Here is a 23,640-nt window from a genome sequence, read left to right as displayed (position 1 = left end):
ATTGACTAAAAATTATATTCTGTAAGTGCCTTTCTAAGGAAAAAACAAAAAATCATGGTATTGAGTTGTTAATTGGGAATGCCTCTATAAGCATAAGAATATGTATTTACTGTTACTGTATAAGTAAGAAGGCAAAAAAAATTTATGTATAACATCTATATTATGGACTATACCAACAGTGGTATGACCCTAATAAGCGATATCTGCCTTCACATCTGTGTGAAATGTGCAGTTATTTCAATTTAAAGCCAATAAAAATAAAAGCAGTGAAAAAGAATAAAAAAGAATCAGAGGGACAGAAAGATCCATCTAAATCTGGGGCCTATTTAGAATAACATACAACATTTTTGGAAATAAAGGAAGAAAGAGAGAGGAAAAATTTTAGAATGTCACTTCAGAAAAAGTCCATCTTATAAAACTCATTTTAATTCTAGTGTTTTAGTACTTATTTATGTCAGACCACCTCAAAGTGGATGTTTGGTTTCCTGTGCTGAGCCTTAGAAAAATTGTCTTGTGGTCAGAAAATAGCATATTCTCAAGACAGTTGACTGAAAAGACTGTTTTTTTGGCTTACTATTTTTTACAACCAATTTTACTTTAAAAAGAGAGTGAATTAATCAGATTTGAGATGAACTTGCACTGGTTGAACTGTAGTGGATATATTGTCTGCTTAAAAAAGAAAATGAATCAGCTTGAAAAGGATTTTATATAGAAGCAATTGACATGAAGAATAGGGCCTCAAATGAAAGTCAGTTTTTGATCTGAGAAAGAGAAAGAAAGAAAGAAAAGAAAAGAAAGAAAATGAAAGGAAAAAAGGAAAAGAAAAATGAAGAGAGAGAAAGCTGTAAGAAGACTTGGGTGGGGGAGGGGCATTTCATAAAACACAGGGGCTAGAAGAAGGCGTGTGCCCAAGTTAGACTACAGAGCAAAGTCTGAACATCAACAACAGAAGCATTCTTGGGGAAAACTAATGGCCAGGAACACTCTTATGGTTAATTTACTAAAATAAAAAGGTAAACAAGTATTCATTCGTTGAGGCTTAGGACATGATAGTACACATGACAGTACATTTGTAATAACGGACTTTCAAGAAAAAGAAATCCTCAAAAAAATTTTTTTAAGAGACAAATTATGGAAAAAACATTTTAACATTTTAGAACATTTTAACTTAGGTGAGGTAGATGGAAATAGAAAACAAAGTATGAATATGGTAAGGTGTTACTGCTTTCAATCATTAATGTTAGAAAGTGAAAAACTGTAGGATCATACATCTTAAGACGAATGGAAAATCATTCTAAAAATGTACCAAAAAAATGAATTTCAGAAATTTAAGAAATTCCAATTAAATGTGTAAAAATCCCCCCGCCAAAATGTTCAATTAAATATCTAAGTTTGACAGGTTATCACGCTTTTATTATTGATATACTTGTAATATTTATAAATATCAGGTTTAAAAATACATATGGTATTTTTAAAAGATGCTTTTGAAGCTATTAAAAAAGCATTCTTTGCCTACTTAAGGGCTCACGGGAAAACTGATGCCATATTCAATAGCTACACCGAAACAAGTATGTACAAAATTCTAAATTTCATTTTATAGAAATACATCTGTTAAAGTACAAGGTGCTTTATCTCAGAGACAGGCTTAAGCTCAGCCAGGAATTAGAAAATGTGTTCCGAGTGGAGGCCCAGTTCAACCTGATCATTTCAAGAGCACAATAAATCAACCAAAAAGCCCACCTTAAATAGCTAAAGTAGTCATAAAAATAGGCTGATGGTTACTTTACTCCAGCGATAACATAATCCTCAGTCTTATTGTTGTGGAGCAGATGTCATTATGGGTGGGGCTGACGCGCAGAGCAGCTGAAACATTTTTGTACCACCCCCCCCCCCCCCCGCACACTTTCAATGGGATAGAAGGGGCTCCAAAAAGGTAAGGGGAAAGCTCTCAACGATCAATTCCTACTGAAAAAGAAGTTTTGATGTGGTCGTGGTACCGGAAAGACCACAATGAGATTTTAAAAATCCCCCATGATTAGCTCCTACCCTGGAAAAGAGATCTTCCCTTTCTCCCCTCCCCTGCCGGCTCCTCCTTGGGACACTTGGCTGAGTCTTTCTTTCTCTCCTTCCCACGCTGAGGTGAGGTTGCACGCCAGCCAGGGACGCGTTTTTCTCTTCGCGCGGAGAGAACTCTGCGGGTAGGAGCCTCGGGTGGCAAGAAGGGAGAGGGCGGCGATGTGGGAAGGCAAAGAAAGCTCGCCAGGGACGAGCCGGGTTGGGGCTGGGAAAAGACACGCGGACCACCGAGGAGCCGGCCGAGGAGGCCCAGGTGACGAGGGAAATCTTCCCGGCTCGGAGCTGGGACCGGACGCTTCCGGCGGGCCACAGTCGCTCTCGGCCTAGCGCGGCTCGCGTTCCGCGCTCCACCGGGGCGGCAGGGTGTTAGAGAGGGTAAACCGCGCCTCGCACTTGCCTGGGACCGGGTGACCAATAACTGGTAGTAGTCTTTGCTCGGCGCTGGGCCTTGTCCTACAATTTCGAACAGAGTCTCCGGCAGCCACGACGCCATCTTGGGACGCCACCGCCGTCGCTAAGACAACCAGGAAGGGGCGGGGCTTGATTGGGGTCATGGGGCCAAAGCCCTAGTTTAAATCGAACCCCGCTTTTGAGCTAGCAGAGGGTCTCTGCCTTGGGGTGGTCGACCTCTCTCCCTTGAGTCAGAGGGAACTCTGGTCCGTGAAATTTCAAACCTCAGGTCCCTGGTGACCCGAAAGGGAATTAGTTCCTGCTAGCATGGAGGGGAGGGGGTGACCCCGGCGGAGGGATACCAAGCACAGCCCCACATTCCCCTTCCTGGTCCCTCGAAGGGATCGGGAGGAGATCTCAGGCGGCTGGGAGAGTCGCTCCGGGCGGTGGGGGAGGGAGGAGCGATGTGATGGGCCGCGAGTAGGTAGCGGGGCCTTTCCCGCGGACGAGCTCGTCAGCCTAAGCCGGCGGGGAAAATAGTTCCCGGAGGGTGCTGGAACGGGCGGGGAGGGAGGCGGCGCGGGCGGAGGCGCACGGCGGCCGCGGTGCTGCGGCTCAGCTGATAATTGAAGGGACCCGGGGAGCCGCCGCCGCCGCCGCCGCCGCCGGGGGGGGGGTGGGGGGAGCGAGTGGAAGTTACTGCCGCGCCACCGAGTCCGGACCGGAGACTTTGGGGCCCAACTAGGTAATTGGGGCTCAGCTCCGAGCGGCCGGGCCAGGCTTGGGGGTTGGGGTTGTGCCGAGGGGTGGGGGGGGGGGGGCGGCAAGGGGGGTGGGGAGGAGCTGGAACAGAAAGTCCCAGGAAGCCCGGTTGTGTCATCGCCGCGATTCGGCCCCCGCTCGGCCTGCACCCGGCGGCAGCGGCGGGGCCGCGGAAGGACCGGGCCGGGGGTTGACGAGCGAGGCGCTCGAGGGAGACCGGGGCTGGGCGGGAGCGGGGGGCTTCGCTGGGTCCCTCCTCTGGCCCCCCGCGATGAGGAGGGCCCTTCACGGAACCCGGGTAAGACGTGCGGGTCTTGGGGAGCCCGGTGGGGGCCGGGGGGGCCGGAAGTGGGGTTTGGAGCTTGGAGGGCGTCTAGGAAGCGAGAAAGTGGGGGGCCGGAAGTGCAGGTGGGGGGTGTGAAGACGGCAAGGGTTCCCCGGAAATGGGACGGGGGGCCCGGAAACCGGGAGAGGGGAGGCTCCAGGGCCGGGGACGGCCCGGAAATGGAAAGTAGGGAGCAGCTCGAGTGACAACAGTTGTGGGAAGCGAGGGTCAGAGGAGGGAGAGGCCGGAGTGACTTTAGACCGCAGTAAGGGGTTTCCTGCCAAGGGGGGAGGGTTGTGGGCGGGCGAGGCCGGAGACAGGGGTCTGCGCTGGGCAGTTTCTTTAGCCTTGGGAAGTTGAGATTGAGTGAGGATGACGGAGAGACGGACGTGCAGTGGGGGGGCTGGAAAAGAGGCCGAGAAACTTGACTGAGAGGAGCAGAGCATGTTTCTGAATAGATCAGAGTGGAAATCGGGGGTGGGGGTCCAGGACTTGGGAGGGAGGTGGACCAGTTGTCACTCCAGTCGTATTAGCATTCAAAGCGAGTCAGCCGATTAATTTATTTATATGTGGATTACATAAAACCTATTATATCGTTTGTCCATTCAGTTCACCCTCTCCTCCATCCTCCTCCATGGTGAGTGGGTTTCTAGTTCAGAAACAAGTTAAGGGGAGTTCAAATAACGAAGGCTGGAAAAATCCCAAATCCTGTCCTTCGTGGCGCTTCCTTCCTTAGAGTAACAGGAATCCTTAATTTGCTACAGGGAAAAGAATTAATAAAGATTTAAAAACACATGCAAATCGGGAGGAAATAACTTAACACATTTGAACTGCTGGGGGGACCTTGTGTGGTAAGGAGGAACGGAAGGGGCTGCTCCTAAACCCTTAAGACACGTTCGTTTGTCTTTTGATAACACCGTTTTACTTTGGGGACGTTTAGCTTAAGCGTTGTGTCTGGCGGTGGGTAGAGTTTAATTGCTTCGTTAGTTAATTGAAGGAGGGACTGTGTCAGTGAGTAAACGTTCGTGTGTGAGGGATTCAGGGGTATGTTTCCTAGTGCAGTGAATGTGTTCTGAGTGGACGTCTAACTGCTCCCCTGCTGTCTTCCTTTCCTAGTCGGCCTTTCCCGGATCTTGCCTGGCTGCCAGATCACCCAATCCCCGGGCTTTACTCCGTTTTGTAGGCCCTTTAGTGCTGTGTTCCTATTCCTCTCCAGTCTCTGTAGATATTTCTGGCATTTCATTTTTTAAAGACCCAGAAAGTTGAGGCTGAGGATCTCCTCTCTAAAAAGCAAAACAAAACAAAAAATACAGGGTAGAAAGTTGAAAGAGCTATTGAGTGGGGCAAAAAACCGATGCTTGGAACAAAGGTCTTAGTTGTTGGGGAAAAAGGCAAGAGGCCTATATATGAGGCCTGTGTGTGGTGTGTTTGTGTGTCGCATTTACTCGGGGGTGAGGGGTGTGGAGGGGCGGTTAAGGTTGAGGAATGGCATCATCAGGTTAGAGACAGTCATTTGCAGATAGTTTTTTTAAGGTTTATTTTCATTATGCGAAAAGATCAATACTAAGTGTGAATTTTGAAGTAAATTTTAAGGTAAATTTCTTTTGAAACAGCCATGCTCCATTTTCAGGCCCAGAAACATTAATGAATTAGTGTAGCTTTTACACATCATTGTGAGATTGTTTGGGGAGTTTTTATTTCATTTATTTTACGCTTACGAGAGCATATTAACATAGTTGGAGTTTGTGGGCTTTGTCTACATTTGCTTTTCTATGAATGTGCCAATATCCATAAGGATTTGAGAATTGCCATGTAATTAATGTAGAATTTAATTAACGTTATCATTATTTCTATTGGATTCCCAGTTTTTAGAGAGTTTGAGGGGTTTGTAAGTCTGCTGAGCTCACGGTTATTTAGTTTGTGTCAGTGAACAGGCCTTTTGTTTTAGTTTTTCATTTCCTTTCTAAAAGTTTTAGAATTTGGCAGTTAGAGTTCCAGAAGCTGCTAAGCTAAAATAATTTTTTTAAAAATTAAGGGGATGCTAAGCCAGCATAAAATCAGTGTTTTCACTGCGCAAAGTAAATTTGAATATTTACCTTTCCATGCTAACTTTTAAGATTACTGTATTTATGTTATCTAGATAAGATTTTATGATCCTATTTAAGCACCTCATTCCAGCTAAGAGACAAACAATGGCTTGGGAATTCACACAGTGCCAGTTAGTAGCTGTGTGACCTTGAGCTATTCACTTACCCTATCTGGTCTCCAGTATTTTTTTTTTTTTTTTTTTTTTTTTTTTTTTCATTAGAGAGCTCCAACATGAACAGGGGGGAGGATCAGAAGGAGAAGTAGATTGCCCTGCAGAGCGGGGAGCCCCTATGCAGGGTTCGGTCCCAGGTCCTCAGGATCAAGACCTGACACTTAACTGAAGGCCAACTAAGCTACCCAGGTGCCCCTGGTCTCCAGTTATTTTATTTGTGAAATAGGGATGGGTAACCACTGTTTTACCTCACTGGGTGATTTTTGAGACCCAGTGGATATAATGGTTGTGAAAAACTACAAACTGCTAAGTAAATATAATACATTATCATTAGTTTTAGAAAATTATGTTAGCTATTTTGAGGTCACTGAAAACACAGAGCTTCTCAGCAGTGGTCGTGGTGGGGGGGTGACCTTGATGTGAGGTAGGTTGCAGATACGAAGTTACAGCAACTTATATTTTGAAACTATTAAATCGGTAGTGGAACTTGGGCCGAATTTCTGTTTTTTATTATTATTTTTTGCATCAGCATGGTAGATATTTTTTCACTATACCTCCTACTGAATAAATACGTTAATCATACTTAGAGAAATTTCTTTACATTTTATTATTGACGACATGTTCTGGTCTGTGGCTCTTAAGAAATTGACTTTCTACCATTAAGATAAAGTATTGCCAAATCTTGATCTGTTTTCTTTACAGGATTTAGGGGGATTTTAAAAATATTACTATTTTTTTCTTTTAAGTGGGTGGGTGAGGATCTTTCTGAGCAAAGATACCACCAGTTGCCCCTTTATTTTTCCGTTTGCTGAGGTACTTCAGCAGACTCAAGTTGAAAAAGCAACCTGTTTGTTGCTTTTCCTCTTCACTCACTTCTTTCTACTGCTAGTAGAAAGAAGTGCACTTTTCCTTTACTTAAACCATTTCGGTTCACTTCAACTGGCCCCTTTCATATCACTTCCTCAAAAATTTATACCCCATGACCTTTCCTTTTTATTTCTTGGTTATCTAAATAAGCCCCATTTTGGGATTAGAGTGCTAAATTTGTTGACATGTGTTGCTTTTGTTTCCTCGTCTGGATTATAGGCTTCTTGAAGACAAGGATTATTTTGTATCATCACTGTGTTTTGCATGAAGGTGCACACGTATGCCTAATTGAAAATAATACCCATTTTTCCTTCCCACTCCAAACCAGTAATGTTAGCCTAGTCTTGCTGACTCTGCAACCAGTCTTCCCACTTGGAAAGTTTCTTAGCCTCAACAGATTCCTTAGGATGCTCTTTGGTTTTGTGATCACAGCCTCTTGTATTTCTGACTGCTATGCCATCGAGTGCCTGGAAAGGGTGGAAGAGTAAGAAAGAAGTTGATATTATACAATAAATAGAATCTATAGATTGTTATATGATCCTGCTTGTAGTTCTTAACATGTAATGTCAGCCTTACATTTGTCTGTTTTCTTTTAGTGCCTTTGTATAGTTCATATTGATTTCTTGAAGGCCTAAACCTCCAGCAGTTCTCTGTAATCGCTTCCTGGTCTACTGGGTGACTCGAACACACAGTAGGTGCTCATTGTTACAGTAAATAGATAAATATACTGATGCTAAACCAGTCTCTTGATTTTAAAGTAAAATTTAACTTGGCCAGTGTCCTGGATTTCTTAACAATACAGTTCTTTAAATCTAATACCTTAATTTACTGATTTTAGGTTATGGGCAAGAAAAGTTGTTTCCTAGGCTGAGATAAGTCTTAAGAGTACTCTGAGGCCTTTCAAATTTTGGTTGTGATTGTTACTGTTTCATTAAACTGGGTAGGCCAGAAGAAAAAGGAACTTGTACATTATTCAGACCTACCTGTTTCATCTTGAGCACGCAGAAGCTTTTGGTAAACTTTTGCAGCTCTGCGTGATTTAAAAAGTCTAGTGGTCTGTAGTGGGGAAAAAAATCTGCTTGCCACTCTCTCTGTCCTTTCATTAGAGAACAGCATTCATTGTTCATGTGAACACCTGATTTGAAGGTTGAAGACTTGGGTAATTGTCTTGACTGCCTTTTCTGTCTTTGTGACCTTGGGCGAATAGTTGAACCTTTGTGAGTTTTAAGTGCCTAATCCGAAGTGTGGTTTTTGCCACCTAACCTAGGTTTGTCATTTGTATCCTAGACACTGTATTTAGGAGATAAGGCTAGGTAGATTGGAACACAGGGCCCTTCCTCACTGGTTCATTGCAGCATTGACCGTTGCCTCATTTGTTAACATCCTTCTACCTAGAATATACTTCTGTTATATGTAGACGTGAAAGTCTTTGAGGATATGATAGTGTTCCTTAATGGATGACGAATTCCTTGAAGTCTCTCTTCCCCTTTTTTAAAATGCCTCTAGCAGTGTCTGGTCTGCATTAAGGAATCTGAATGTTTATTAAAGGAACAAGTTTTGTGAGAATAAAATACTGCTGTAAGTGAAAATAATTTCTAACAGTTTAACGTCTTGTTTTGACAAACTTTTTGAATCATAGTTGATGCTAAAAAAGATTTTGTGTTTTCTTTTTAATCTTTTGGATATTTTTTAGGACTACGAGTTACTTTAAGTCACGTATAAAAACAATGAGGACAAGCCATTTCATAGTCTTTAATCATCCTTTATTTACATACAATAGTTGATCATTTAAATTCTACACTGAGGCCCTAAATATATTTTGATACGATGCGATGCATATATTTGCTAAGTATGCAGTTGAGTTTTATACAGCATTTTTGTTTAGTTTCTTTTTTAGAAAGGATGTATTTATTTCTGTAAATATAATGTTATTACCCATATGTGGATTTTGAAGGGTATTTATAAGCTGAAGTGTCTATCAGCAAGTCTTCAAGACTTAAAGTTACAGAATTTCAGTGTGTATTTTAATCAACTTGTCTGTCAAAACCAATGAGTTCTATCCTGATTTCAAAACCCCTACTCATTCTACCTGTGGGCAGCATTCTGAATAAATAGATGTACCTTGTAACTGTATCTTCTTGAGGTCAAATTAACTTAGTTTGAAGTCCTTAAACTGGTAAACATCTGTGATGCCCTGGAAACCCAAAATGAGTTTTTACAGATAACTGCCAGTCTGAAATTCACTGTTGAGTTGTAATTTAAGCTGCTTTGTGTCCTTAGAGAGCAGGTTCATGAAGATCATATGGAGGGCCTCTCTCCCCCCACGCCCCCCTTTTTTTAATTTTTCTGAAAACCTAGTGCTTGTAGTTGTCTTGTAAATAGTAAATACATGAACGTGCTGTAACGTCTGCTATGTCCCAGTATGTTGTAATCTTGTCTGTTTTTGCAGCCTTGGCTGCCTGCAGTCCGATTGAGCTACTTGGTCCTCTCTGAACACACTCCAGGAACTTCAGCTTCCTTGCTTGGACTTTGATTAGTCTGCCTGGATCGACACCCTTCCTCATCTTGTGTCTCTTGTAGCTACAGATAGACACTTCACTTTTTTCCAGAACCTCCTGTGAGAGTTTTACTCCTCACTTCTTCCTTCCATGACATCTTAGTAGTTTTAGTTAACTGCTTTTACCATCTGTCTTACATAATTAGTCGCTTACTTCTTCTTAACTAGATCTTTAGCTTCTTGGTGATAAAGCTCTCATTTCTTCCATCGCAGCGGTGGCTGGCATAAGGCTCCTGACCAGCATTGTACATGACGGTGACAGTTTATTTTGGTGACACATTGAGGAACTATATTGTTAACTAAATAGTAGCACCATTTGCCATAGTTTCTGTCAGCCTGCTTATTTTCATTTCTCAGGGTTTGGTAGCTGAGTGTTGGATGCTAGAATATAAATTTTTCAGAATTAGGCTCATGAACATCCCTTTTGAGGGATTGTTAAGGCACTACACTATTTTACTAACTTTGTTACCTTAGGTTTAGCATTTGGGAATTATGTTTACTACCAGGTAAAAACGTATTTATCAGTACATATTTATCTAGTGCTTACTGTGTGCCAGGTCTCTGCTAGAAGGAATACAGAAGGTTCTAGTCCCGAGTTCCATGGTTTCATTTAGTTGAAAATCACTTACCTTGTTGAACTTACGTGATAACTACATATGGTATGGTGTTTAGCATAGAGAAGTATCCTGTAGCTATGGTAAATGCAGGTTTTCTACATTTAGAAAACCTGATAGAAGAATCTCAATTAAGAAACTGATCAATTAGGGCATGAAATTTGGCTTTACTGAATAAACTGTTGGAAGTGCCTTCATTGTGCAAATATTTCCTCAGCAACTAATGCATGTGCATTTCTGGTTTCATACCCTCTTGAAAAATGCTGAGGAGAAATAGATTTATAAAATGAGATTTCTTAAGTTGAAGAGATGTGCTTTACTGTAGATGAGTTCAAACTATGAGAGTAGAACACAACATTGAACATTGTGCATATTGTTAAGTATAAAGTTGGGTTTTACACAGTGGGTACTCAGAAGCTTAGAGATTCCTGAGTTGAAGTTGACTAGGTTGAGGAAGACTTCATGGAGAGACTTCAAGTCTCTGGACTTGAACTGACCTCATTTGTTTGGGTAGAGAGAAGGATGGGGAGCTTAAAAATGTGTAATTGAGGTGAGGGTCTAATGGTCACATAAACTGGCCCTTTGGAGTAGAGGATCCACATCTGTGAAATAGGAGATCAGGCTGAGATGATTGAGGTTTTCAAATGGGAGAAATTAAGAAATTAGTTTTAACAAATAGACCTGCTGAGTTTAGTGTTGATCCCTGAATAGGTGGTGATAGCATGAAAAAAGTGGACAGAAATAATTTGATTTGTAAATGATCTACAAAGAAAAAGTGCTTTCAGATCTTATATAGATCTTATCTTTTATAAAATGGCTTCCGTTTCTAGGACTGTATAAGGGGTCACTATGGTAAGTTTTGGGGTGAAAGAAGCAGTAGAGGTAAAATATCTTGTTCAGTTTCCCTATTAGTAGTTGGACTACTTCTGTTAAATAAGCAGGAGCTGTCTAAATGACTCTCATTGCTCCTCTGTTCAGTCATAGTGTTCTTCCCCTTCGTGGAAGCTGGCAGTCATTTTATCTTAACACACTCATCTATTGTTTATTCAGTTTTTTTTTTTAATTCAGAGTACTGTTGGAAAATTAGTATATAATTTTTTGTGAGTTCCTCAGTAATGTCAGCCCTCTTTATAAGGGAAACTTCTGCTAAGCACCTAGTACAGTAAAATAACAAAACGTTTTTAAAATAGTAAATTGTGGCTTAAATATTACATAATTTTTTAAAAAAGATTTTATTTATTATTTGTGAGAGACAATGAGTGAGAGCACGAGTTGGGGTGGGGGTCAGAGAGGCTCCCCATAGAGCCCAATCCCAGGGCCCTGGGATTGTGACCTGAGCAAAAGGCAGACACTTACCCAGCTGAGCCACACATGCACCCCTGCATACTTTAAAAAAAAAAAAAAAGATTCAGTTATTAATTTTGAGAGAGCTCATGAGTGCAGAATCTCTGGAAGATTCTGGATCCTCAAGAGTGGGGAGTGGCTCCCCACTCCCCACAAGTGGGGGCTTGGTTCCACAACCCCAAGATCATTGGAGCTGAAGTCAGATGCTTAACCAACTGAGCCACCCAGACGTTCCAGTATTTATATATACTTTTAAAAAGTGCAAGTTAATATTACCTGTTTATTGTTGTTGTTGTTGTTTGTTTTCCGAAGGGGGGGCGGGGGCAGGGGCAGGGGCAGGGGTGGGCAGAGGTGGGCAGAGGGAAAGGGGAATGAGAATTTCAAGCAGGCTCCTTGCAGAGCATGGAGCCTGATGGTGGGGATCATGACCTGAGCCAAAATCAAGAGTTGGACGCTTAACCAATTGAGTCACCCAGGTACCCCAATATTGCCTGTTTAATCAAGTTAAATATCTTAGTAAAATATTTGCCTAGCACTCTGGCTGATGTCATAGCAGATTGTTGTTATCCCTGTTACTTTTATAAAAGTACACAAAACAGGATTTCAAAATTAGGAAATGAGATTAGCTGGTGGCTGAAGGGTAACTAAAGACACAGAGAACAATGCTTTATTCAGGGGTCTGGTAAGCAGTCATATTTAGTTTTCTTTTTTTTTTTTTTTCAAGATTTTATTTATTTATTTGACAGACAGAGATCACAAGTGGGCAGAGAGGCAGGCAGAGAGAGAGAGAGAAGAAAGCAGGCTCCCTGCAGAGCAGAGAGCCCAGTATGGGGCTCGATCCCAGGACCCTGGGATCACGACCCGAGCCTAAGGCAGAGGCTTTTTTTTTTTTTTTTTTAAAGATTTTATTTATTTGTTTCACAGACAGATCATAAGTAGGCAGAGAGGCAGGCAGAGAGAGGAAGAAGCAGGCTCCCCGCTGAGCAGAGAGCCCGATGCGGGGCTCTATCCCAGGACCCTGGGATCATGACCTGAGCCGAAGGCAGAGGCTTAACCCACTGAGCCACCCAGGCGCCCCCACATTTAGTTTTCTTTTTTCTTTCTTTCTTTTTTTTTTTTTTTTAAGATTTCTTTATTTAACAGACAGAGATTACAAGTAGGCAGAGAGGCAGGCAGACAGAGAGAGGAGGAAGCAGGCTCCCTGCTGAGCAGAGAACCCGATGTGGGGCTCGATCCCAGGACCCTGGGATCATGACCTGAGCTGAAGGCAGAGGCTTTAACCCACTGAGCCACCCAGGCGCCCCCACATTTAGTTTTCTTAAAGCAGCTTTTCTAGAGTATTCTGTAGACTTTGCTGATTGCAGTTTGAATTCATTTTATTCTTAAGTAGAAACAGAAATGTTAGCAGTTAGTGCAAGATTGATGGTTTAGAGGAAGGCTCAACAGGTGACTTAGACCTGTTAAAGGTGTATAGCACAAAATTTGTGAGGGTTCGTGGACTTTGGAATAAAAACGTTTGTGAAGGCTGAGTATTTTACTACTGCAAGAGACGAGTGTCCTTTATTTTATTTTATTGTTTTAAAGATTTTATTTATTTGACAGACAAAGAGGAAGAGAGAGAGGGAGAGAAGCAGGCTCCCTGCTAAGCAGAGAGCCTGATGTGGGACTCCATTCCAGGACCCTGTGATCGTGACCTGAGCTGAAGGCAAATACTTAACTAACTGAGCCACCCAGGCACCCCGACAAGACTGTCTTTTAATTCAAGGCATTGGTGCAGCTTCCTAATTTTTCCTTTCTTAAACCATGTTTCCTTGTCTTGTGTCCACCTAGGGAGAGCGGCCTAGTCTCAATAGAGAATTAGACTTAAAGTACTTACTACCCCTGGGTCCCAGACCCACAAGCATTTCTCCCTTTCTCCCAGCAGATGGCAACAATTAGGCTGATTTTTGAGGAGATTTCAGTACTTCTTAGCTTTGTGATCAGACTAGTTTCCTAATTATTTCTGAACTGTCATTAGGAACTTCAGAGTTAATTTACACATCTTGACCTCTAAATACTTTTATTAGGAAACTAGACTGTTAATTGCAGAGTTCATTCTTTTTTTATTTTGCTCTTCATCTGCTCTTTTGAAAAGTTTGCCCTTCCAGTTGCTGCTGTGAGGTAAGACTTGGGGAATTTCAGCCTTTGGTGTGGCACTGTAAGATAATCTGCTTCTGCCTCTTTGAACCATCTAGTATTACTTTTCAGCTGCCTGTATATTAGGCCAGGCCATTTATTCTCCAGGTACCTTCTCATTACACTAACTATTCTGAAGGGAGTTACCAAAGAGATAGTCAACCGTCATTTGGGATCATCGTTGTGGCACTGGTTTTAAGTGATACACAGTTTACAGTTCTTGGGTCAGCTAAGGAATCAGAAAACTTAATGTTCGCTGGAATAGCAGCGTTTTCTTTTCTGTTGGCTGGACCTTCAACTTAAGCATTTACTTCCATTCAGCCTGTGTTAGTTCTTTCTTGTTATTAAAAAAGAAAAATAAGATTCATAATGCACAATTAACTTTTCAGAGTTTACTATACTTAGAGATACTTAGAACTTTTTACAAGATGTCTGCTGAGTTTATTTAAATTTTTAATACAATAGTAAAGGATTTGGTAAATTTCCATATTAAGAGTTTTAAAGTTAGGAATGGCTTAATCTGTGGTTCTTTTTTTTTTTTTTTTTTTAAGAGAGAGAGGGAAGCAGGCTCCCTGCTGAGCAGAGAACCCGATGAGGGACTCGATCCCAGGACTCTGAAACCATGGCCTGAGCCGAAGGCAGCAGCTTAACCCACTAAGACACCCAGGCGCCCCAATCTGTGGTTCTCTTAAGGAACATATAGTCAGAGACTTAGTAAAACAATGGTTCTAAAAAATCATTCTGGAATTATGTCTGTTATATGGTCCAGTATTTGAGTCACGGTCCACTGGAAGGAATTAGGCTGGTTTCAGCAACTGCTGCATTTATATTTTAGAGGTGTTGCTTGAACTGCATTAGCAATACTCCGACTTAGAAAAATGCTCCTGTAAGATGTCTGTGTTCTCAGTGTAAGTAGTCTGAAGTTAGCAGTGGACATAGAATTTGTATATAAATAAGAAGCAAATGACATGTATTATTATAGATCTTTTTGAATACTTAAAGTCCTAAATCAAGATTTGGGATAAGGAAGATTCCTAAGATGTGGTCCTTGGCCTTGAGTTTATAGTCTCATTAGGGAAGGAGATAAAGTTGGAAACAAAAGTACCCATAAAAACTCTTAAACTGAGTTTAAGACTTATTCAGATGTCTTACCAGGTGACTAGTTGTTAGGAACAGAATTACTCAGTTATTTCTCAATATAGTTGTCTTCATCCATGTATACTTGATCACATTTAAGTCCATATTCAGTTCCTTGTTACCTTTCTGATGTGGCTGTTACTATGAATATGTGTGATATAATCTAACACTGCTGTAGACCAGTCTAGTGGTATGGGAGATGAATGGGATAAGAATAATAAGAAAAGGTTCTTTGAATAATGCAACAGCAACCAACCTCTATTGAATTCTTCCCTTGGCTCACTGGTACATAGGTTAGTCTCCATGGGAGGAGGGGTGCAAAATGGGGAGGTAGGTGGACTGGGGATGGATAGGTAAGTTGGTAAATAGAAGAGAGTTGGGCATTCTAGACAGGAAGGTGTAATGAGGGTAGATCAGAGTCTGCTTCAGAAGAGGGTAGGGAAAAAAAAAAAAGAAGAGGGTAGAATTTTTCAGTGTTCAAGGAGAGTTTAATTGTACTGAGTAAATAAATTCTAGGTGCTGTGTTTATTTTCTGTGTTTACTTAAGTGAGTTTTTTGCCCAAAACTTCCCAAAGGGAGAGTATACCATATTCTTGCTTTGCTTTGAGTATCTCTGGGTTGTTCATAACCCCAACTGGAATAATAGGAAATACATAAATACAGTATAATGGAAAAATAAGATGAAAGTATGAGCCAATTAATATCTGTGCATACATTTAAATGAGTATTTTTCTTTTTAAAGTTGGCATTTTTATCCTGAAATTTTAGTTTTCTTAAACAATTTTGCTTTTTTCATGGGTATACACATTTATATGTATTTTGAAGGCAGTGCCCTGTACAAAGGATATGGGCTTGAAGCCAGAAACTCTGATTTAAACAAGATCTTGCATAAGTAGTATATACTTGAATGGTAGCTGCTGTTGTTTTTATTTATAAATTTATAAATTTAAAAATGTCTATTTGGATGGTTTAGAGGAAGGCTTATACACTGTTTTCCAGAACTGGGCTCAGCAAACTTTTTTTTATAAGGTGCCAAATAGCAAATATTTTTGGCTTTGTGGGTCCTGTAGTCTCTGTTGTAATTACTCAGCTGTTGTGGGGCAAAAGCAGCCATTGCCTTTGTTTTAATAAAACTTTATTTACAAAAGGGAGTGGTGGTCCCAATTTGGCCTGTGTCCCATAGTTTGCCAGTCCCTGCCCCAGAGTATTACTTGCTCCCTTTACTTGGTTCACAGGATTTAGAAATGACATCTGTATGTCTTAAAAGATAGCATCATAATGTGTAAATGATACAAGGAATTTGGTATAAGTGACTAAGAGCAGACTGGGATTTAACTTAAACCCTGGTTCTGATACAATTAACTTTGTGACCTTGGGTCACTCACTTTATTTTGGCTTCAGTTTTTGCATCTGTATAATGGGAATGATAGTAATACCTATTTTAGGTTTCTTGTGAGGATTAAATCGGTTACCGTGTAAAACTTTGAAACAGTGGCTGGTAAAGGATAAGTGCTCCATGGGTAATATGGTTAATAACCATTCTTTTTGAGAGAAGGCATTTCCTTTGTTGATAGTCTATCTAAAAAGACAGGTTTGAGAAGGTGGATTCCATGAGTGGTAGAGTTTAAGGAGAATGGTTGAAGGAATCATTTGACAGTGTGGGTGGACTCATCAGCAGGATGAATTTGGGTTCCAGTTTCCTGGTTGTTGGATCTTGGACAAGTTATTAAGGTGTAAAGTATAGAAAAATTTACTTTATAGGATTCTTTTGAGTTTTTTGTGAGAGAGAAGTGCTAAACACGGTGCCTTGTTCCCGGTAAGGTGATTGAATGGTAGTTGCTATATTACACATTTTTGATTAGGGTACTGACTTCTAGAAAGTTTAACAGTAGCTTTTACTCTATATAAAAGAACTATATAATAGTTCTTTTTAAATGACTTATTTTCACAGTTGCTATAAATGTATGAAATTATAGTCAACAGTGTGTGAATTTTTCAGATGTCATAATTTAGGTGTTAGTAAATTTAATGGATAATTAAAATGACACTTTAAAGATTGAAAGTAAAAATATTCCCTGACCTGGACTAACATTAAGTCTTTTGAAAAGTTTTTTGGGGGAAAGTATCTATATTTGATCCAGGTTCAAATGTTCTGTCATTGCTAATGATAGCCTTTTTGACTACTACTATTAGTTTCAATAAAATGTATGATATGGCTCAAGTTGTTTTTTTTTTCCATTTTATTTATTTTTTTCAGCGTAACAGTATTCATTCTTTTTGCACAACACCCAGTGCTCCATGCAAAACGTGCCCTCCCCATTACCCACCACCTGTTCCCCCAACCTCCCACCCCTGACCCTTCAAAACCCTCAGGTTGTTTTTCAGAGTCCATAGTCTCTTATGGTTCGCCTCCCCTTCCAAATTTTTTTTTTTTTTTTAATAAACATATAATGTATTTTTATCCCCAGGGGTACAGGTCTGTGAATCGCCAGGTTTACACACTTCACAGCACTCACGATAGCACTTACCCTCCCCAATGTCCATTCAAGTTTTTTTTTTTGATAAAACTTTAGACTTATAAAAATGTAGTTAATAAAAAAAAATGTAGTTAAAGTAGTATAAAGAATATCCCATATTCCTTTAACTAGTTCTAAGGTCAAGTTTTTTTTTTTTTTTTTTTTAATCATTAGAGGATAAGTCTTTTCTCTTTTGGAAGTTTTCTTAGGGGCGCTTGCGTGGCTCCAAAGGTTAACTGTCTGCCTTTGGCTCAGGTCATGATCCCAGAGTCCTGGGATGGAGGTATTGGGCTCTCTGCTAAGTAGTGAGCCTGCTTCTCCCTCCCTCTCTGCCAATGGCTCCCCCTGCTTGTGCTCTTTCTCTTCCTCCCTCTCTCTCAAATAAAATCTAAAAAAAACCCAAAAAACTATTTTTACTCAATAAAAAGCTTAAAAACACCTTTTTTTTTAAAAAAAAGAAATTTGTAGTGTGGAAATACATGTAAAATCTTCTGAAAAAAGGTCAGTGCAATGAACACATTTTTTTTTCATGTGGCTCTTTACCAGTCATTATACATACTGACTTTTCAGAGGATTGCGAATGTGTTTTGTGCCTGACTCTAGGCCATCATTAGGGAACATTATTATTGGCAGTTGGACACTCTGAAATGGCCTGCTTTTTAAGGGACTTAATTTGCTTTGTATAGTGAGTGAACCTTGCCCTTTTCCTTATTAGTTGGTGGTCCTGTGTGTTTAGGCACTCTGTGTGTCCCACCTTGCTTCCCCGAGCTTTTAAGGTGTTGAATTGCAAAACTACTTGCTAGAAGGCTTGTACCCCATGGCTTTAAGAAAGTGATAATTCTGGTAGCTTAAAGATATTTTAAAAAGTATATTCTCAGCACTTTTCTGCTTAGTTGAGGGGATCAATAAGGCCTTTAAAAAAAGATCCTTTAAACCTCCTGTATCTGAAAATAGTAAAATAAATGAGAGCCTTATTCTGCAACAAGTGAGGGCCTGTTGTGTGCCTGGCAGACATGTACAAAACCTTTGGCCCTTAACTTTCGACATGCAATCTCTTTTCTCTCCTAAATGCTCTCTGCCTTTGCCTGCCATTCCTTAGTGATGACTACTATCTGTACTTCTGCCTACTTGAAGAGTCTTAGGTAAGTGGACTTAAATGTTAAAAAACAAAAACAAAAAACAAAAAAAAATGTTAAAAGTGTAGTTTTGGATTCATAAAAAAACGGTGCAGAGTTGGTTACCCTATACTCCTCACCCAGCTTCTGTTTTGTTAAGATCTTACATTAGTAAATTTTTGACTCAGCTAATGAACTAGGATTGATAAGTTATTACTCCCTATACATTATTTGGATTTCCTTAGTTTTCTTCACCTAGTGGCTTTCTGTTCCAGGATCTCATCCAGGATGCCACATTACATTTAGTGAGCAACTTTTAATTTTTGAGGCATTTATTTCTGATTATGAAGTACAGACTGAGTGAGAGTTAAAACTTGAATAAAGAAAAACAAAGTTAAGAACCGATCCATAATTTCTTTACCTGACAAATCTCTTTACCTGACAGTATAGACATTTTTGTTCTTTCTTCTAGCTTTTGTTTTAATAAAAATGGGTCCATACCATTTTTTAAAAAATACTTTATTTATTTATCTGACAGAGATCACAAGTAGGCAGAGAGGCAGGCAGAGAGAGAGGAGAAAGCAGGCTCCCCGCGGAGCAGAGAGCCGGATGTGGGGCTCTATCCCAGGACCCTGAGATCATGACCTGAGCCGAAGGCAGAGGCTTTAACCCACTGAGCCACCCAGGCACCCCCATACTATGTTTTCCCAGTACTATTGTATGATGAACATTTTCCTATTTTGTTATTCTTGTTTGCTTTATATTTATCATAATTTATTCAGCCTTTCTAATTCTTCTGTCAGATTTTAAAAAACCTGTTAATAATGCTTCAAGGAACAGCTTTGTGTCTAAAGCCAAATTTTAATTTATTATGTTATTTTTTATTTTTTTAGAGAGTGCACATGTGGGCCAGCGGGGTGGGAGGGACAGAGAGAATCCTAGGCAGGCCCCATGTTCATCGAGGAGCCATCTCAGGGCTTAGACTAATGACCCTGAGACCACAGCCCAAGATGAAATCAAGAGTTGGACACCTAATTGCTTGAGCCACCAGGTCCCCCTAAAGCCAAGTTTTTAAATGAGGGGTCTCTGTCTCTTATCTTTGTATGAACTTGGAAAGCGTTCTTGTGTGTGTGAGAGAGAGGTGTGTGTGCTCATAGCATTTGGTGGAAGAATTAGAATGCTCCATAGGACTCCTCTCTGTTCTGGCTCTTGCCCATCTCTGACGTTCTCTCTTATTTTATCTTTTGGTAGCTCCCCCTGTTGCCGGAATGCTCTTCTAGATCTTACATATCTATCTCCTCATCGGTGAGGTCTTGGCTCAGATGCCTCAAAGATGCCTTTCCTGGCTACCTTATCCATAATAATTCCTTTTTCTGATAGGGACATTTTGCCTGCGAATAATAGAAAACTTGACTAACTGGACCTAAAACAGATCAGGGTTTCAGTTTCCTCATTCACGTGGTTCAGGTACACAGTGGTTCCGGAAAGGATTGCACTGTTTCTGCTCTGCCGCTCTCAGCAAGTGGTTCTTCAAGATGACCAGATAGCTCTGTCATGGCTTGAAGTCATTGAGTCCATCACATTTGAGGTAGGAAGGCAGGGAAGATGGGGCCTTTTTTTTTTTAAATAAGCTCTGTGCCCAGGGTGGGTTTTGAATTCCTAACCCCCAACTCAAGAGTTGCATGCTCTAGTAACTAAGCCCGAAGGGCACTCCACAAGCCTTTTTTTTTTTTTTTTTAAATTCAGAAAGCGAAAATATTCATGAAGGATGCTCACCATACCTCTTATTTGCAAGAGCTAGGGCCTACCTGTCGTGAAAATAAGAGTAATGGTGGTGGGGTATGAATATAGGTTTAAACCTCTGGCTTTTAAATTCTTCTGATGTTCAGTCCATGATTAGAAATGCCCTACTTTGCTTCACCAGTGTATGTGTAGAAATGTGTATGTAACAGAATTAAATGTCAGACACTACTTAAGCAATAGGCATGCTGTTTTCTATTTCATTTAAAATTTCTGGTTATGACCTTTTAAGTCTGAGAATTCTTAACCTTTTCTGTGGTGTGGACCCTTTCACAGTCTTAAGCTGTGGACCCCTCAAAATAATTTTAAATTCCTAGAATAATTGTATGAGACAAAACCCCCAGAATATCAAATGTTGAAATCTAGTTTTTAAACTATTAAATTAGTATGTTGTCATCTAGTAATACATTTCTTTATTAGCACTTTCAATAACACGATCTAGCAACTGTTCAAAGCAGTGATGGGTGTAAATGATATTTGCGGTATCCGCAACAATTGTAATGTGATAGGATAATATCTGTGATTTCTCTTGGTGCAAAGCCAAAGGTACTGCCAATAATGCTGTGGTTTGTTGCTTATTCAGGATAGAAGGAAATGTTAAATTTCAATTAGAGGTTAGTGAAATTATTTTTTTTCAATCTAAGTTCATGAACTCCTGATTATGAACCCCTGATCTAAATTGATTTCAAGCCTCTACTCTTACAGTTTGAGGAAAAATACTGGCTTTGGCCCAATTATGACTCATCCCTTAGGGCAGGGAGTAGCACTTTCCTCAGGGGTGAAGGCCTCTTATGTGGCAGGATTCTTTTAGCATGGAGGAGTGTGGGATAGATGGAAATTGGGTAGGGAACGTTATCTTCTGCGTTCTCCTGTCTGTAACTTGGGTGGTTAAGTTGATTTTAAAGTTTCCTTAAAGCAGTATTTCTGACTTAAAAGACACCTCAGTGCCTTTTGCACAGTTAGACTGCAAACATCTGTTGGTTGAATACATTTTAGGAGTCTACATTATCTGCCACTCAGTCTTTAGGTTTTCTTCAAGTTTTGTTAGAAAGTAAACTAGTACTTCATTTGGATCACTGGACTTTTTGAGTCCTAAATAACTTCTTTTGGAACAGCTAAGTGATACTATCCATGTTGGATTTAATTGTTTTGTTTGCTTTGGAAAAAATAAATGTTTAAATTGATCCAATATCAGATATTATGAAATACAGTCATTAGTTCCTTTGTAAATACTTCTGGTTTTCATTTTATTTTTGTATTTAATGACAATGTTGGGAAACAAGAAGTTAACTGACTTTCTAACCAGTGTAAGGACTATGAAGTAGAAAAGGCCATCATTACTTTATTAGAATGGAGAATAGGAAGACCTATAAGTAGTGAAGAAATTGAATGATCAGTCAGGTTTAGGAAATGGATTAAAAAATATATTCCATTTTATGTAGGAGTCTTTTCATTCTTAACAGTTGGTTTATAGTACCTTTCAGTACCTGTTGGGGAGAGTCTGGTGTGTTACATTTTACTTGCTGACATAGTTGAAGATCTAAAAGCAATAGCTTTAGAATTTTCCTTTTTATGCAATACTTCAGAAGGCAGGAAACACTTTCAAAGCAAAACAGTTTTTTTAAGTAGTTCTGTCTAGATCCATAATTCCTATGCCTTACAATTCACCCGTGTAAAATCTACAGTGTTTTTAATATATTCACAGAGTTGTGCAACCATTGCCGCGGTCTAATTTCAGAACATTTCATTGCTCCAAAATAAACCCTGTACTCATTGGATTTTGTTTAAAATTGACAATTCAGGGGCGCCTGGGTGGCTCAGTGGGTTAAGCCTCTGCCTTCGGCTCAGGTCATGATCTCAGGGTTCTGGGATCGAGCCCCCGCATTGGGCTCTCTGCTCAGCAGGGAGCCTGCTTCCTCCTCTCTCTCTGCCTCCTCTCTGTCTAGCTGTGATCTCTCTCTCTGTCAAATAAATGAAATCTTTGAAAAAAATAAAATTGACAGTTCAGATGTGATGTGCAGTCTTTGTGTTAAAATCATACCCATTTAAAAAAACAACTAGTGGGGGCGCCTGGGTGGCTCAGCGGGTTAAAGCCTCTGCATTTGGCTCAGGTCATGATCCCAGGGTCCTGGGATCGAGCCCCGCATCGGGCTCTCTGCTTGGCTGGGAGCCTGCTTCCTCCTCTCTCTCTCTCTGCCTCTCTGCCTACTTGTAATCTCTGTCTGTCAAAAAAAATAAATCTTTAAAAAAAAAAAAAAAAACAACTAGTGTTTCCCATTTTGTAGTGTGGGACTACAGATGGAAACTACTTGGTACTTGGATTTATCCTCGAAGGAGGGTTCATCCCATTTGATAGTTTTTCTCCTTGAAATTATTATTATTATTTTTTAAGATTTTGTTTATTTGACAGATCACAAGTAGGCAGAGAGGCAGGCAGAGAGAGAAAGGGGGAAGCAGGCTCCCTGCCAAGCAGAGAGCCTCATGCAGGGCTTGAAGCGGGGCTCGATCCCAGAACTCTGGGATCATGACCTGAGCTGAAGGCAGAGCAGAGGCTTTATTTATTTATTTTTTTTTAATTATTAAATTTATTTATTTATTTATTTGACAGAGAGAGATCACAAGTAGACAGAGAGGCAGGCAGAGAGAGAGAGAGGGAGGGAAGCAGGCTCGCTGCTGAGCAGAGAGACCAATGCGGGACTCGATCCCAGGACCCTGAGATCATGACCTGAGCTGAAGGCAGCAGCTTAACCCACTGAGCCACCCAGGCGCCCCGAAGGCAGAGGCTTTAAACCACTGAGCCACCCAGGCGCCCCTCTACTTGAAATTATTATCGTTTGAATGTAAACAGCCTGTTAACTAGAAACTATGCTTATTTGTTGGCGGTAACACTGTCACTTGGACAAAGCTGGATAGGAAACTTCTTGGAAGATGCCAAATTTACTTCAGAGCCAAACTCAAGAGTGCTGGTTCTGCCTAGTAGGGAGTAATTTGCCAGTTCTTTTTGATATTTCAAGGTAGAAGTCCAACAGGTAAAAACTGAATTTTTGATTGGCTTCTACAAACTTGCATTCATTTTCTTATCATTTAGAAGTTTATACAGATGGGGCGCCTGGGTGGCTCAGTGGGTTAAAACCTCTGCCTTCCGCTCAGGTCATGATCTCAGGGTCCTGGGATTGAGCCCCGAATCTGGCTCTCTCTCAGTGGAGAGCCTGCTTCCTCCTCCCCTTTCTCTCTCTCTCTCTCTCTCTCTCTCTGTCTACTTATGATCTCTGTCTGTCAAATAAATAATAGTAATAAAAATCTTTAAAAAAATTAGAAATTTATACAGAATGTTTTGTTTTGAAAGACAATAGCACTGTCTACATTGTCTTTGATAAGCGGTTTGGTTGGCAGAGTTAGATGTGAATTGCATCTTTGGAGTTTCTTTTGTCATTTCATTTGTTGAGGAGCTTTCAGACTTTCCTTAGATTTCCTCTCCCGCCATTTCCTCTTCATTCATTCATTCAAGTCCCCAGGCCTGCTGTCTTTCTGTCTCAAATGCCCTCTTTTGCCTTCCTGCCCACCACCCTCTTCTGGGCAGATCTTTTCATCGGTAAGAGTTTCCATATTTCCACACCTGAGCGGTTTATTGCCTCCCCTAAGAAGGCTTGGATTGTTCTCTAATAAGTCCCTTCCAGTAGTAGTCTCTCGGTTTTCACTCTA

The 23,640-nt window shown here is 40.7% G+C and overlaps 2 protein-coding genes across 21 annotated transcripts in view; one reads left to right on the top strand and one right to left on the bottom strand.

Moving 5' to 3' along the window:
- The window catches only part of FBXO36 (F-box protein 36), an 88,840-nt gene extending 86,251 nt beyond the window's left edge, over positions 1-2,589 (bottom strand). Inside the window, exon 1 of the mRNA XM_046018019.1 lies at positions 2,474-2,589. Within this exon, the coding sequence (XP_045873975.1) occupies positions 2,474-2,569 (96 nt within the window). The 5' untranslated portion in view covers positions 2,570-2,589. The remainder of the gene's footprint in view (positions 1-2,473) is intronic.
- Positions 2,179-23,640, top strand: part of TRIP12 (thyroid hormone receptor interactor 12) — a 145,510-nt gene continuing 124,048 nt past the window's right edge. For 9 of the 20 annotated variants that reach the window (XM_046018012.1, XM_046018009.1, XM_046018006.1 and 6 more), the window contains exon 1: positions 2,884-3,211. The gene's annotated coding sequence lies outside the window, so the exon portion shown is untranslated. Of the gene's footprint in view, positions 2,199-2,882; positions 3,212-3,367; positions 3,527-23,640 lie in introns of those variants that run through there. The other 11 variants (XM_046018017.1, XM_046018018.1, XM_046018016.1 and 8 more) reach the window with 5 other exon arrangements.

This window comes from Meles meles, chromosome 9 (genome assembly GCF_922984935.1).
Source record: "Meles meles chromosome 9, mMelMel3.1 paternal haplotype, whole genome shotgun sequence".
In the NCBI taxonomy this organism is placed as follows: domain Eukaryota; kingdom Metazoa; phylum Chordata; class Mammalia; order Carnivora; family Mustelidae; genus Meles; species Meles meles.
The sequence above is the reverse complement of the archived record's forward strand: the minus strand, read 5'-3'. Positions and strand labels throughout refer to the sequence as shown.